The sequence below is a fragment of the Zootermopsis nevadensis genome, unplaced genomic scaffold (assembly GCF_977971745.1).
Source record: "Zootermopsis nevadensis isolate Lab colony 2312 unplaced genomic scaffold, Znev_1.0 Znev_ptg000016l, whole genome shotgun sequence".
In the NCBI taxonomy this organism is placed as follows: Eukaryota; Metazoa; Arthropoda; class Insecta; order Blattodea; family Termopsidae; genus Zootermopsis; species Zootermopsis nevadensis.
Window position 1 is genome coordinate 14,210,126 of NW_028259148.1, and position 16,382 is coordinate 14,226,507.

A 16,382-nucleotide genomic window follows, 5' to 3' on the forward strand; every position below is an offset into this window, starting at 1 on the left:
GTGAAAGTCTTTGATCCTACTGCTTTTGTAAAAGTGGGACCGGAAGTCCCATTGTTGCTACGATTGCGATAGTCAGACATGGATGGCCCCATAAGGTGTACGATTCAGCGGAAAGAACACCTAAACCAGGGGGTTCTCAATCTGAGACGCTCTGATGAGGTTTGTGCGGCCCTGGTACATTTTTCTAATGGCTGACCTACTTTGATAGATATCTCGATATAAGAGTGTCGGTCTGAAGAAGGTTGAGTTCTCCTGACCTGAACAAGTCTTGAAAATGTCCAAGGAAATGTCAAATTTGACGTGAAATGTTCCCCAATACTGCTGTATACTAACTACACAATTCCTTATATGGAGTAACAAATGCTATTTTTGCTAGAAAATGCTGGTTCGAGAGACATTTGCATACCACCAGGACTAAAGACACCATAGAGAACCAGTACCAACGCACTCCTTCATTTTATGGTGCAGGTTTGAAAAGTCGATTGTTGTTATGTTAACCTTTTTCTGTGACTTGTTACTGTTGTCCCCAAGTACTTGAATTTTGTCACATCTTCGAACGGTTCATTAGCTATCTTTATATTCTGGTTCTGTCCTCAATTCTGATACCGAATCATATCATATACTTTGTCTTTTCTGCTATTATTTCTAGATCACTGTGCATGGCCATGAAATATTACACACAGCCATTACACTGAATAACTAAGTATATCGAAATGAAAATCGATTTCCTCTTCCATGGGGTTAAGGAATGTGCATTTATCTATGGTAACATGTGGACTGTTCTGTGATCATGAATTAAGTTCGTAAATATGTTTTGTCGTAGTTGTAATATGTCATTCAAAGCACAGTGCATATCGAAAATAAACATACTAAGACATATAACAAACCAGACTACGGGAGGTAATGACTTATAATTTTACATGTAGAAAAATTCGGTTGGTTACCGAATTGCATTAATGCAAATTTTCCTCTTGTTCTCTCGTTTTACGTAGTGTTTATTCCGGTTTTCAATTCCACTTCATTCCTAATGATTATTGTGTTATTAGCCTTCAATGAATTTAGCAATTGCTACAACCATTCGAATCGTCAATGCAGTTATTGATTCTCGCCTAACATAACCTCAAAATATAATTCGAGCGCTTGCTACAAATAATTGTTTTGATTTATGATATAAAGATTTCAGAGTGACTGATGTTAAGAAAATTATTCTCAGTCTATCATCAGTGTCAGTTGGTTAAAAATCACCGACGTTTTAAGCACCTCCCTTTCTCCATCATTGGGGTAATGATGTATTAGCCTTGATGATGGGAACAGAGATGGTACTAGAAACGATGGTGATTTTTAACCAACTGGCACTGGTGATAGACCCAAAATATTTTATTAATTTGTGCTTGTTCAGTTCCTAATGGTGGCCGACATGTTTATTTCCAGTCGAGAGAGATCCTGCACCTGTTTTCTTTAATGCAAATGTTCAGCAACTCCTTAAGAAGTTGACACGAGTGGACTTAAGGACAGTTTTTCGTACAAAGAGATATGGTGTGGCGTTAAAAACGCCAGAATATAAGTTCTTGACAGCAGAAGAGCTGAATATGGTAATTTGTTAAATTATATTATTGTTGTTATTGTAAGGTGTTGTGTGTTCATTATGGCAGTCTCTTAGGAGGCTGTATTTCTGTGTCCTTCTCAGACTCTGGAGGTAAGAGCTGTTTGAACTTGAGATTAGATAATTCTGTAGATTAGTTGTAATTATATTTTCATGTTACCAGGTTAATGATGTTTGGAATTTTTCATATTCTGAACTAGGTCTTGTAAAATATAGTTTTATTTTCTGGAATCTTCTACATCTTAAGTAAATGAATCATTACTTTCAGAGGTTGTATAACATCATCAAGATCATTATGACTGATGTATAGAGGGGAAGTGATTATGGTTTGTTCACGCAGGATAAAGTGGCCAAGTGTAGTGTCCCATTTTGTTCTTAGCGTAGAATATGCAAGTCCCTGTACATTGTTTAAAACATATGACAGTGAACTGAGAGACAACTTTGCCTTTTCTTACATAAGAAAGTTATAATTTTGTTGTGTGCAAGGAATACTCATAATTTGACTCTCTGAAGGAGTGAGGTGTAGAAAAATCAACCCAGAACAACAACAACAGCGATTTCCAAGATGCTGATTATTATCAGGATATGCAAAGGAATTATTAAGTCTGTTGTTTTGTGTGGGTGTGAATCTTGAGCACAGAAATCGAGAAAAGATTGTAATTATCTTTTAACAAAGTGTGCAGGAAGATATTTTGACCCAAATAGGATGAAGTAACTTAAAAAAATTAGGGTTTTAAAAAAATAATTTATACAAGTCACTCAGTATTGTTAAGTAACTCCAGGGAACTCTTGAGAAGTTGATAGTCACTCAGCTGGTCAAGATATTCCACACCATTTATGGGACCCAGACGATAGGCTGGGCATTTAGCTGCTGTGGTGAGAGGCGATGAAAGCGTACAGAATTTGGGTGGGAAAACTTGAGAAATTGGCACATGGAGGACAGAGAAGAAGATGGAGAGGTAAGAGCATGAGGATCTTAGAGAAGCAGGGTGTGAGAGATGAGGGTGGGTGGTTTTTATTCAAGATTGTGTCTAATAGGATTTTTTGATATTAAAAGCAGTAAAATTGTCCCACTATACGCCATGCAGGCACTTGGGCGGAGAGGCAGTATAGCTCCTACTAATTGTTAACCTCGGCACTAGATAAGGGTGAGTGGTCAGCATCACACCCCAGCCGTGCTTTACCCCCAGGAAAGGACCCCAGTACCCATTGGATAGGAGGCTGGGTGGGCCCCAGAGCCGGTCTGGACGCAGAGGCTAGAGGAAAAATCCTCTACCCGCGTCGGGGATCGAACCCCGGTCGCCCAGTCCGTAGCCAGTCACTATACCGTTCGGTTCTTCTGTAGTAGTGTTGGTTACTTTGATAACTGCTGAAGGATGTGAAACCGTGTTTCATGTCTTTGTGCGTAGGTCATGAAAGAGGCACAAGAAAAGGCAGAGCAGAAATTACAGATGCCGCCAGTGGTCAAGGCCCACGTTGATGAACCAGAAGTCCTGTCGTATGATTATGAGCTCCAGAAACATTCAGAGACGAAGTTTGTCTTCACAGATATCTCATTTGGCATTTCTGACGTGGTAAGATGTTACTGAAATGTTGCTCAGAATACACACATTAAATTTTAAAATCTAATTAAACTTTTAAAGTGACTCTGACTTGATTTATCATTGTGAATTTATACTTTAGTTTTTACCAAAATTTACTCTGCTTTGTTGGCCTTATTTGTGAATCCTTAAGATTTAATATTTAAAGTTTAAATAAATAACAGTGTGTCTGTAATATAAAGGGCAGAATGAGTATGTGGTGTGTGTGTGTATATATTTCATTGAAGGAACGGACGATAGTCGTTCGTGATCTAAACGGAGTGTTGCGGAAAGCAACGCCTGATGAACGGCTTCGCATGAATGAGACTTACTTTCCCAAACCTGGAAGAAAAATCAGAATGCCTCACATGTTTGAAAAGGAATACTTAAAGGTAAGTCTGGCTATGCAGAAGGTCCAAGGGGAGCCTTTGTTTAATACGCAAAATTCTTTTAATAAAATTATAGTTTAATAAGAAATTACAAACATTTCTATAAATGTGGTTCAGAGTATTTATATTGTGTTGAAAATTATAAAAATAATGGCTCAAAATATTCTTCCATTTCTTGACTGTTACTTCGGTCTTCCGGTGCCTAATATTTTCTTCCATTCTTCAATATTTTTCCATCCTTCCGGAGGTAGTTTCCACTCTATCATGGTTCTTGTAATTCTGTCGTTCCGTCCTTGTCTCGGTCTCCCTCTCTTCCTTCTCTCTTTTGGTTGCCATTTCATGGTCATTTTTGGTAACCTTTCCTCCTCCATCCTTTGCACGTGTCTGTACCAAATCAGTTATCTTTTCTCCGTCTCCTTTATCTCGATCCACCCTCATGATTTCTCTAATCCTTTCGTTTCTCACTCTCTCTCTTCTGGATATTCCAGCCGCTCTTCTTAGAAAATCCATTTCCATTATTCTCAACTTATTTATTTGTTCCGAGAGTTGCCAAATTTGTGCTCCATATAGAGCCACGCTTTGTACCATCATTTTATATAATCTCTCTTTCGTTCTTTTTGTGATATTTTTGTCCCATAATATTGGGTTGAGGGCTGCTATGAGTCTCCTTCCTCTGTTTCAATTTCATACATCCCTTGGTTCCCTATCATCGCTTCTAGATATTCAATCTTTTCTGTCCTCTTTATTACCTCTCCCATTTCCATTATCAGTGCATCATTAGTATTTCCTAAATTTCAGTCTTATCTAAATTTAATGTTAATCCCAAGATTTCATATTCTTCTTTTACTTTTCTCATCATAAATTCCAGGTCTGCTTCTGTTTGTGCTATTATCACTTGATCATCAGCGAATTGTAGTGTATACATTGTCGTATCTTCGTTCAATGGTGTGCCCATTCCCTTACACCTTTTTAATACTTCAATTATCTTTAAGGAGTAGTAAATAATGTTGAATCCCACTTGGTTTAGTTGTCAGAAGGGAAGGGGTATTTTTATGTTTGCTGTAACAACCCTTACAACTTGGGAACTGGTGTGAGTTCTTCTTCTTCTTCTTCTGTGGCTCTCCGGTCCGTATTCGGTCCATGGCCTCCTCAATTCTCCTCTCCCATTCGGTGCTCTGTTAGGTCCGTCTGTCCGAGGCTCCGATCGAGGTTTCGAAACATCTTCCTTTTTACGGCTCAAGGTTGTTAGCCTTGCGACCAACCCCCAACCTGGAGGACCAGGGTACCTGTCTTAGTCTGACCTCTCCCCCTCGACCAATCTGGCTAGGGATGCCCTACCAGTAGCTCTTGGTACTCAAGCCCCACGACCATGACAAGGTGCAGGTACCATTAAGTAGGGGAGAAACAAACTGAACACTTCATTTCATCAGTCTCCAAGAGATGTCAGAAGTTTACAGTCCTTTAGCTGAATATAAAATTTGCTGACAGAAAATGGAAAAAATATTGATATGTTTATTCTGAAGATGGTGGTATATTCAAAACGGTTAAGGGGGTCTTGTTTAATTGAGTAAAAAATGATACCAAATGAAGATGTAGAATCACCCTGATATGATGCTTGTCTGCGTAGCGGCTGCTAGACCAAGGCAAGTACGAATTTGTGCTGGACCGAGCGTGCCTGCAGTTTGAGCCAGATCAGCCAATTTACCAGGACATAACGGCTACAACATACGAAGCAGTTGATACAGCCAGACACTACAGTTCGTTGCGGTCCACGCGGCACTTCGGTCCATTTGCTTTTCACTTGGCATGGAACAGATGCATTGACAATTTCCTGCTCGACTTGATCCAGACAGACAGGTACAGTTTTGGGCTGCGTGCATGAACATATTTTGGGATCTAAACATTCGGGTAGACACGCACGCGCGCACATTATGTTCCTAATATTGTTTGTTTAAATTGATATCACAGACTTTATTGGCTGTGTCCAGCTGACTGTGCATCGCAGTAACATGAAGTCTGGCAAACAGTCCCATAGCACTGTGATACAGGTTAATGAAGAAAGTCGGTACTCTTCGTCTAAAATCACCGCCTTGCATCATGTTAAGCCTTTCTATCATATAACATGCAACATTTTTCTCATTAGCATGTAAGACTTCGGTCAGAAAATGTCCACCAAACAAATTATCCATGTGCCAGGTTGCACTGGATCCAGAATGGGGATGTACATGTCTTGTAAGCGGAATCTGAAAAATATTTATCAGTCAGAGCAGTGAAAGTTCTAGGCCAGTGGTCCCCAACGCGATGCCCGTGGGCACCCGCCAAGGCTTTTTTTGGGTGCCCGCGTTGTTACGGAAAGAGGTTATACTGATCAATGAAGGCCGTTCAACCACGGACATTATAAAATCAAAGCGCAGATCTCGACTTACTGACGCCCTTCTTGACGATTGTTTGCGAGCGACAACATCATCCTACACTCCCAAATTTGAAAAACTGGCTGATGAAATGCAGCGCCAAACATCACACGAACTTCCCACTCGAGTAATAATAATTGTACTTATAAAACTACGTACTTTTGATTGCGTGGTTTCTTGTATCATTAAACGTCGTGTTGTTTTGTGTATTATTTTGTGTCCATATCTTATTTGTCCAGAGAAAAGAAAATTTGGCTTTGTTAATTGGTTGGTGCCCGCCACGATCTCATAAACTCTCGAATGTGCCCCTGGGGACCACTGTTCTAGGCTAAATGTAGACGGATAACTAAAGTGACTGATGCGATCGATGGCAGTTCAGTTTTAGACACTTCTGCACATCTACTGTCATGTGCCATGTCGTCCTCAGTGGACTTGTGGTTAGCACGCTCACCACTGGACCCAAGGTTCGCGGGTTCAATCCCAGCCGAGGTCGTTGGATTTTTAAGGGTGATAAAAATCCGTAGCACAATTTCCTTCGGAGGGGAAATAAAGCCGACCGACCCATTTCGTAGATTTACGGCATGTAAAAGAACCTTACGAGCATGATACCAGATGTTTTGTAAGTGAAATTCAGCGGCCATTTCTCACCCAAGTCTCCTGATTACCTGCTAGATGGCTCTGGCAGTCAAATCAGGATTGAGTAGAAATTGTGCAGAGTCAGTGGACTGGTCACTCACTACTTCACGAACAAGACCAAGAAACCTCGGATAAGGAGGCGGCGAAAACCCACGACAGGATTGTAGAGCCTAGAAACAACAACAACTGTCGTGTGCGATAATGAGCCAGTCAGCTTTAGAGAGTTAGTTCAAGCATGAAGCAGATGCCATTTGTATCTCTCTCTGTTTCTGTGCCGCCCAACTTCGTTTACGTCTTTTACTTTTGAAGGTGTGACAGATTTCACAGTCACAACAGGACACAAATTATTATAACTTTCTGGCCAAGTTATTTTTCTGCACGAGTCCATTTTGGCCTGCTGATCTATGGTTTTTGAATTTTTTTTTCAATTATTCTCAGCATGTGTTTGGCAACTTTTTCCAGGCTTGATGAAACTGTAGCCCTCATCCAGTTGTACCACATAGTTAACCCTGAAGCAGAATCAGCGAGTGCCAAGTACAAACCTGGACTGGAGCATAAATTCATTCAGGTAATGTGATTTCTGTGATATAATTCAAGATTTGAGACTCAGATGTCAGTCTTTAAGATTTTGTCTGTGTAAGGCCATTGTCAGTACGCACATAGACTAGTCTGATGCCGTAACACTTGCGTCCCCGCTGCCGTAATATTACCGCATGGGATCGGATTAAAAACACGGCTTTAGTAATGTAACAGCATTTGAATTATAATTTTTTGATCTCATATCATAACAGCTGTTTACAGCGTGGTTTTATGGTGGTGGTATGGTGGTATGGCGTTTATTTTATAAGCCTTTGAAGCAATTGTGGAGCATAGAAGCTTTGACATAACGCCAGCTGGTGCTGGGAGGCTTCATAACCAGAAAACTCTCACCAGACAAGTATGTCGAGGATGAAACATTGGTAAAGTTCAGCTAGACTAAGATGGCTGTCTTCTGGGTTGTTGCGCTGTGTAGTCTGGTAGAAGTTTACCAACGTTTCAGAGGTCAGTGCTGCCTCCATCAGGGTGATGAATAAGTAAATTTTTTTAGTGGACAGGACGTCATTTACTATCATGCATTTATATCAGCTGCATGGTGTATGTTCCCCATTCACGCGAGTAATTTCTTTTGAATCTTCTGTTGCAGGCTTATGTGGAGTCAGACTCCAAAAAGAGGAGCGTGTTAGAGCTGGCCCTGCAGGCAAACGTAGAGCTACACAAACAAAGGGCAGAGACGGAGGCAGGGATCCGCAGAGCACACGGTCATGCTTAGAAACCAGTGATGGTGGGGAGACATGGTAATCGGAATCTTGTGAGATGTGGTTAAGAGTTTTGTAGTGTCTGCCATTTGAAGTGTTTTCACTCTGAAATTGTGACTGCTTCTCCTTCTGCCCTGAAACTTCTTTTTTGTATCAGTGCAGCTTCTGCAGTAAACAAATCACTGATTAAACTAACTTTTTGATTATCCCTGTAAATGTACTGGGAATGACCCGTTCTTCAAGTGCCTGAGCACTGCAGGTCCCAACTTTTCGTTGGCTTGATCTATAGATATTTGGTACGACTCCATGGACGAGGGATCGGCCCGTCGCAAGGCCTCTACCTGTACACAGGACAGCACGACACAGAAATCCATGGCTTGAGTGGGATTTGAACCCACGGTCCCAGCAACCAAGCAGCACAAGGCCCACGCCTCAGACCGCGCGGCCACCGCGGACGCCCCATAAATGTAAAGGGACTGAAAGCTATAGAAATAAGTTTATTGAAACAAATGTTTAATAATTCAACTCAAATAGTAGTACAGCACATATTTTGGTTTCAACAGATTTTATATAAATCTCTTTTTGTACAACATTTACAATGAAAATTCTTTCATGCAGTTTCTTTGGTGTTTGCTGAAAGCCGGCCGATGTCAAGATAGTTTCTTTCTGGCCTGGTAGGGGTGGCAGTGAACATCTCCATTTGAGTGACTTGAACCCATAATATGACTAGTTACGTTGTAATCTTTTGCAATATCTATACCCTGAAATAAAAAGAGTGTGTCTAAGTGGACAGTTTTATATTAAATTGCATAAAGAGTACTTTGTTTTTAGATGGAATGGGTCCGTAGCATTCATGACAAGAATAATTATCCTGAGTATAACAACCTGGAAAGCGTATTCTGTATCCGAACACACGTAACATCCTCGTGCATTTATTATATATTATTATTATTTAGTGTTCTGTCTGACGACAGGTCCATATGAACAGGATCCTTCCATCCTTTTCTCGGACTGGGACCTGTTCATATACGTTCTTGGTAGATGATCCAGAAGTGGTTTGCCATTGCCTTCTTCTGTGTGTGATTGGAGTAATTGTAGGGATGCCACGGAGAAACCGGGGAAGCCCCCGGAGGAAAACTCCGTGTTGCCTAGACCACGACCTTGCCCAACACAAGTTATAAATTCGGGCACCGCCGGGAATCGAACCCGAGACCCCAGGATTACAAGGCCAGCGTTCTAACCGCTAGACCACCGTGGCTGTTCTCGTGCATTTAGACGTAATAAATTCACCTTGTTTGATAGTTCCCACTTTGGCCACCAGATAGCAATACCTTACGTCTAACTCATTACTTTCCTCGTCCATAATTTTATCATCACTGCTCATAGGATATTAAAAGTATAATTTTGAGGTTCTGCAGAACAGCACAATGTCTACATCAAATTTCATCCAAATCCGTCCAGCGATTCTCGAGTTTAAACGACTGAACAGACATGACCAGTCCGTAATGCATTATGGCTATGCATTTCGGGAAAATAATGCATAAGAATTTTAGTCTCGGAGCTTTTCTTGTTTGGATAATAAAATTTCATCAAATGGAAACAAATATAAGAATAAACTGAGGAAGAATCTGTAGAACTGGGAAACTTAACGTAATGGATATAATCTGGAATTGGAAATGTTACAAAAGAATAGAACTGTTATGATGTTTGAACGTTTAACATCCGTGGGGAGCATTTTGTGACAGTGAAGAACTTTTGATGTTCTGCAGTAGAGCTGATACTCACTTGGCGAGGCACCATCCAATCAAGGAAGCGCAGCATCAGATGAGCGAGAGTGACAACAAGGAGGAAGGGAAGCACTCCACGTGCCATGTAACTGCGAAGCCGTGATCCTAGTGTCTTGGTCTTCTCACCAGCCACCTGATGATACACAGTCTCAGTGCGCTGCGCCACATTCATCCAGTTGTACAGTGACGCTACACGATGATGGCACTCCCATGGAGGCACTACATTACCTGAATTCAGGTTGGCAAGCGCCGTCTCTAAACCCAGCAACAGAGCTGTTGACAGTCAAGGGATCAAACAAATTTATAATTGACGACATTAACTGTTGTTGTGAGCGAGGAACTGCTTTATGGGACAAATTACTGAGGTTTTTATGCATCAAATGAATGAATAGATAGTTCCTGGATCTCCCAAGTGGAGCATAGGGCCTCCTTTTAGAGGTTTCATAGTCTTTAAAGCGTGCATTTAAGAGTAGTGAGTGACTAGTCCACTGACTGCACAATTTCTACTCACTCCTGATTTGACTGTCAGAGCCATCTAGCAGTGAATCAGGAGAGACTTGGGTGAGAAATGGCTGCTGAATTTTGTTTATGAAACATCTCGTATCATGCTCGCAAGGTTCTTTTACATGCCGTAAATCTACGACACGGAAGTTGTGCTACGGATTTTTATCACCCTTAAATATCCACTGATCTCGGCCGGGATTGAACCTGCGAACCTTGAGTCCAGTGGTGAGCACGCTAAAAACTAGTCCACCCAGGGCGACAAATGAATGAATAATATGGAGGTATTTTCTGTCCATGCCAGTCATCTCCAAAAGCATTCAAAATATTTTTTTCAATTTTTCCACGTTTGTGGTCAGTGCATAATAAACGACGCAAGTAGCCTGAACTGCTTCTGTCGTAATATTATCATGTCCATTGTGTCCTGTGGGAAAAGCACATCTTGTCTGATGACATTCAACTGGTAAACAGTAACAATACTGACAATAAACGAATGTCAAAGCAGCAAGGAATTCACCGGGAAAATATGTGTGCTTCAAACGGGAAGTTTATTTTTATATTTATGGATGAAGGATTTGGTGATAATTACTTTATCGTCATTGAGATCCTAGTAAGTTTCAGTCTAATTTTTGTGCCACTTACATGGAACATTTGGCTCGGTGAGATAGATCAACTCTGATGGCAGAACCTCAGGGATGCCCCCTACCCTGGTACTGACTACTTGCAATCTGCAATGCAACACAACACATTAGGTCGCATCCACTCGTTTCACAAGAAGAGGACTGCAAGGTTTGCCAACTGATACTGACCCACACGCTGCAGCCTCTACTATGGCCATGCAGTATGCCTCTGTGAGAGACGTGTTCAGGAAGATGTGTCCGCGCGTAAGAACACCGCGCACCTGCGAGTGCTCCAGGCTCCCAAGAAGAGTGACACGATCCTGCAATCCACCGCGCTCTCGCACTTCTTCCAGGAGCCAACGCTTTGGGCCATCTCCACCAATAAGGAACTGCAGCTGTGGAAACGCATCCTCGTGTAACAGGTGGGGCTACTACCCTAGTTATGAAATATTTGTAGCTTGCTGGTATTACAAGCAAAAGAGCACGCTTTTACGCCAATCCTTGCCTCTAAAACCGAATGAGTTCAATCAACCATACATACAGAATTTATGTGTCCTGAGTGTTATTTTTAAGATAAGTTTTTAGTTTTCTGAATTTTCGAGCAAAATGAATTGTTTTAGAAGACTGGACTCTAAGAATACCATTACAGCGCATTCCCCCCTTTAATGATTTTGTCTCCTTGTATGAAGATTTTGCTGTATACAAAAAGGGCAGACCCTGTATGGCCGTCTGAAATCCAATTATTTCATTACAACACATGTAGCCATACTGTTGTGCCACTATTAACGTATCGTTTTAAGTAACGTTTCAGACCGGTGATACAAAATGAGTGCTGGTCCGAGTCTCGGGGAAAGAAATTTCTCACGAGATTTTCTTCCAGTGTATGGGACCGGTGCCAACCCAGCATCCTGAGGAAATTGGGGAGCTACAATGAGTAGTGTAATCCGGTCAGGAAAACTAGCAATGTCTGGGGGTTCGTCGTGCTGACCACACGTCACCCTATATCTGGTTGGATGATCGTTCACCTCTCCTTAGGCATGCGAACGTGAAGCCAGCTAGTCGGCTTTGGCTCTCAGAGGGCTGTTATGCCACGGATTATTATTATTTAAGTAACGTATTTTCAGAATAGTGATGTGTCCTTTTGTTTGAGTATGTGCAATATGCCTACCTGTGGGTATCGTGGACAGATCTCAGCAATGACTTGAGCCATCAGATCAACTCCTTTCCTATAGACCAGTCGACTTATCACCACAACTGTGACTGCAACCGAAAGTACAACAGTGTCAGGACACAGCCAGCACATTTTTTATACATGGCACAGCAAAGTAATTGACTACTGACTGGATAGCCAGGGTTCAATGCCCATTACGAGTTGGATTTTTCCCTTTGTCACCGTCCCTACTACGCCATTTGGGCTTAACCAGAGCCAATGTACTGAACTCTTTCTGTGGAGTTATGGAAATCAATTTAATATCAGCTAGCTCAGATGGCTTCTTATCTCGGAGACGTGGGTTCAATCCAGACACTTCAGGTTAGATTTACGGTGGGTGAAATGGCACTGGAATGGGTTTCTCTGCGACTTTTTCAGTTTTACCCCGCTAATCGTCGTTCTGCCATTGCTCCATACTCGTCTATTACTGTTCCACGTAGTGTGTGATGGCTCTGACCAAGCAGCACATTACCATACCCTTGGTCCTAAATGAGGGACTTCACTTACTGGGATTGAAGCGAGAGAGTTAAACTCCATTCTTACATCACTTTAATGCAGATGTTATGAATGTGTGGAGCTTTACCTCTCCTTGCTCTATGCACCTTTATGGCACAATTATTAGGCAAATGGACAGCTTCACCTTTACCATGTAATAGTAGTAGTTCCTGTCTCCTAAGTGGAGCATAGGGCCTGCTTTCGGAGGTTTCATAGTCTTTAAAGCGTGCATTTACGAGTAGTGAGTGACTAGCCCACTGACTCTGCACAGTTTCTACTCACTCCTGATTTGACTGTCAGAGCCATCTAGCAGTAAATCAGGAGAGACTTGGGTGAGAAATGGCCGCTGAATTTTGCTTACGAAATATCTCGTATCATGCTCGCAAGGTTCTTTTACATGCTGTAAATCTACAAAATGGGACCACCGGCTTTACTTCCCCTCTAAAGGAAGTTGTGCTACGGATTTTTATCACCCTTAAAAATCCATCGATCTTGGCCGGGATTGAACTCGCGAACCTTGGGTCCAGTGGCGAGCACGCCAACCACTAGTCCACCAAGGGCGACCTTTACCATGTCTGTGCCACTATTTTGTTTGTAAGTATCAAGTTTATCATTTATGTATTTTATCTTCCTTTTAGTTCTCAGAAATGATCCCTGAAAGTACAGGAAATTAATCATTGCACCTTGAAATACACTGTTTCACCCGACAAGACAAAATTTATATTCACAAGTGTCTGTCACTGCCTACCAAACGTCAAGGAATTAGTTCTGTCTGTTATTGTCCTGACGTAAAAGTGTGTATATTCCGTTGTAACTCTGTGGTATCCGACAGTAAATCAACCCACAGACCATCCATACCGGGCGACAAGTACTCACTTGTGTCTGTGCTTCGTCTGCTGGGGTCAGGGGTAAACGCAGCTGTGTCAACTGCATTGGGAATGACTGACACACGATCACAGTGGACCCTGGCTCTCAACACAGTATTTTCCTTCCTGTGCGGACAGAGAATGTCAGGGACAGCAAAACACAGTGTTCACTGAATGTACAATCTAAATTTTTATAGATAACGACAAACGAAACTCTAAATTCATCGGCGTCTCTAGCTTTGAGGCAAATATTTTATTTTTTGATGAGTCATACTCAATATTTTAAAAGAATTTATATAGATCATGGCTCCTAATTGTTTACCTTTCAGTATTATGGCACTTGAAGAATGTTTTTAGGCAACTGTGCAATTGCAGTTGTTAAAACATCACAGCTGAGTGGTTAGCATTCCCGCTTCATATTCGGGTGGTCCCGGGTACAAATCTTGGCCTGAAGGCCGCCTATTATGATTGAGGCATTTGTGGTTTTCCTCTGTCCCTCCAGGCAAATTCTGGGATATCTATAGTTATGCCATGATCACTTACATATCCTTTCGTCATTATTCGTTAATCATCGTGTCATTCGACAGTAAATACGCTGAGCTGTTGACAGCATCACCAAATAAACCACGCCTACAATACAATAACTATTCTATATTGCTTCATTTAGGTCTTACACACAAATTCAGTTCCTGCTGTGTATTTAAAACACGTGATAATAGCCTTCAACCCAAAAATGTTTGGTGCAAATGATTTTGCATATCTTTTACTGTGTGACTAAAACAACTACCCCATTCAAGTACAGGAAGAACAGTAACATTTTCAGATACGTCTTTGTCACGTATCGTGTGCATCGCATTCTTACCAGTATCTGAGAGGTATACATTTTAAAAGCATCTTCATAATAACTTTCTACGATCTGGCGAAAAATAAGTTTGGCTCGATACATATAGTTATGAAAATTGTTTTGATGAAAAATCCATACACTTTAAAAAAGGAACATGCTGATGCTAACAAAATATGCCGCGAGGAGCCTAAAAATCCCATCATTTTTATACAGCATGTTAAACAACTTCTTGCTTATTACTCACCCTGTGTGTGACACACAAATGCAGTGGTTGCAGTCTGCTAGTGATATCTCTAGGAGTTTGTTTGTGATAATAGCAGAGGCATCAGCAAAACCAAACAGAGAATGATCTGTAAACACCGTCTGAAAAATTACGCAGGAGAACACAGTTATGGTCCCTTCTTGTCAGTGAAGTGGGTGGTTATCGGCTGGACAGCTAGGGTTCATCCAAACTGGCTCTGCCTCTAGTTAGTTCTGAGATTAAGAACGCGTCTTCACAGTGTGATTCTAAGACAATGTAGCAGATTCAAGACTTGTTTCCTAACCACGGCTGACAGCATATTGTGTCTGCTTGAGATTTGTGAAGTATCAGGGAATTTGTGTAACAATGAATCATGACTGAACTATTTTATTTTGAATGAATCATATTTTACTGGAAAGAGCCTTAGAGATATTTGCTTATTTTAGTATACTTTGTAAAAAAAGATACATGGAGGTGGATTGTAAAAAAATTCCAGGGCAGAATCATACAAGAGTTGCTAACAAATAATAGAAAAATATATCCCAATTAAGGTACTGGTGCTGTCCATGTCCTGCCCCACCCAAAAACAAAGTGATTTATGATAGAATTAACAGCACAATAAATACAGTAAATTATTGTCATTATTCATCCTGACACTTTTATCATCTGTATGGTTGTTGATCTTTTATAGTCTGAAGGAACCTGTGAATTTGTGAGACAACAAAGGTATTAGTAAAATAAATGATATTGAGCAAATAAAGAATCTCTAATTGGCATACTAAACCATTTACTTCAAAACTACATTTTATAACTGACAACTGCTGGAAGGAAGCTACCTTCAGCTACTTAGCAAAAAATTCAAATCTGAATAACAGTTTGGCACAGAACACCTTACCTTTAAATCCATTAATCTTCCAATAACCATTGCTTCATGGGCCAGTGCTGAAAATGCTGAATGGCCATGTATAATTGTTATTCTCTCCCTAATAAAAATGTAGCGAATCAATGGAAGGGAGCACACCATCGTTGGAAGCACGCACTGATTATAAAACACTCTCACTGGAAGATAAAACACCTAAAAAAATGAAACCAAGCCACTATAATTTTTGCAGGATTTTTAAGAATGTACATATTTATGAGACTCTGCTCCAATGTATAGTCCATACCTTTAAGCCGTTTGTCATATATCGAACACCAACTCTTTCTCCATAGGAATGTGTCAGAACAATCACTTTGTGCCCACGACTGATAAGACACTGGGATAAATTAAATATGTGCTCTTCAACTCCACCCATGTTAGGATAGAAGAAATCGGAGACCATGCTGAAAATAAATGTTTGTTGAGATACCCAAATGACAACATACCATAACACACAAGCTCCACTTTATAGCATCGTGACTTACCAAACTCTATGTAACATTGCAAAGACAAGTACAAGTAAGTCATCTCGATCTGCAGCGTCAATTTGTGTTGCAGGAGACACAACTCGGGCAACATAACCTCATTATCAATATCTTCCACTTATTACAACATTAACGATGACGACGGCATCACTTCACGTGATTCATAATAGTAGTTAAGTCAGAGTTCCTCTTAAAGAATGTCATGAATGTGCGAAACAGCACTTATAATTTAAAATGAGATACAGCTACACCTGCCGTTCGCAACTGATTGTTTAGCAATAATCCACTGCAGCCAATGAGATACTTTTCCGTTACGGAAGTGCAGAAAAATAAAAATTATCACTGTAAAATGAAAAACAGTTAATAATGAATTTGACATGCAATTTAAGTCACAACATCCTTGTTTAGGAATTTTGGATTTGGTCACGTAATTTGTTTGTTGTTAACTTTACTTTGATTTCGACAGAGTATGAGAAGCCATGCAATTGGAATTGCTGTTG

General features: G+C 40.8%; 2 protein-coding genes across 5 annotated transcripts; one reads left to right on the top strand and one right to left on the bottom strand.

The window, feature by feature from the left end:
* The first annotated feature begins 719 nt into the window (after nt 1–719).
* Nucleotides 720–15,248, top strand: mRpS22 (mitochondrial ribosomal protein S22). Of its 4 annotated transcripts, none has more exons than XM_087349738.1 (8): nt 720–900; nt 1,432–1,592; nt 3,013–3,177; nt 3,432–3,575; nt 5,200–5,429; nt 7,082–7,187; nt 7,803–7,953; nt 9,684–15,248. In XM_087349738.1, exons 1-7 carry the CDS (start codon nt 810–812, stop codon nt 7,926–7,928), a joined length of 1,023 nt encoding a protein of 340 aa, XP_087205864.1. In that variant the 5' UTR covers nt 720–809; the 3' UTR covers nt 7,929–7,953; nt 9,684–15,248. The 4 variants fall into 4 exon arrangements, with proteins under 4 accessions (XP_087205864.1, XP_087205863.1, XP_087205861.1 ...); XM_087349737.1 differs by lacking the exon at nt 9,684–15,248 and adding an exon at nt 8,533–8,699; XM_087349736.1 differs by lacking the exon at nt 9,684–15,248 and adding an exon at nt 8,204–8,699 and having other exon boundaries at nt 721–900.
* PIG-A (phosphatidylinositol glycan anchor biosynthesis class A) lies at nt 8,411–16,333 on the bottom strand. The gene is made up of 10 exons (XM_022078932.2): nt 15,883–16,333; nt 15,645–15,801; nt 15,374–15,553; nt 14,482–14,600; nt 13,404–13,519; nt 11,991–12,082; nt 11,012–11,217; nt 10,845–10,930; nt 9,700–9,974; nt 8,411–8,675 (listed from the first exon to the last, which is right to left on the bottom strand). The coding sequence occupies exons 1-10, from the start codon at nt 15,897–15,899 to the stop codon at nt 8,565–8,567; spliced, it is 1,359 nt and encodes a 452-aa protein (XP_021934624.1). The 5' UTR covers nt 15,900–16,333; the 3' UTR covers nt 8,411–8,564.
* Nucleotides 16,334–16,382: the final 49 nt, after the last annotated feature.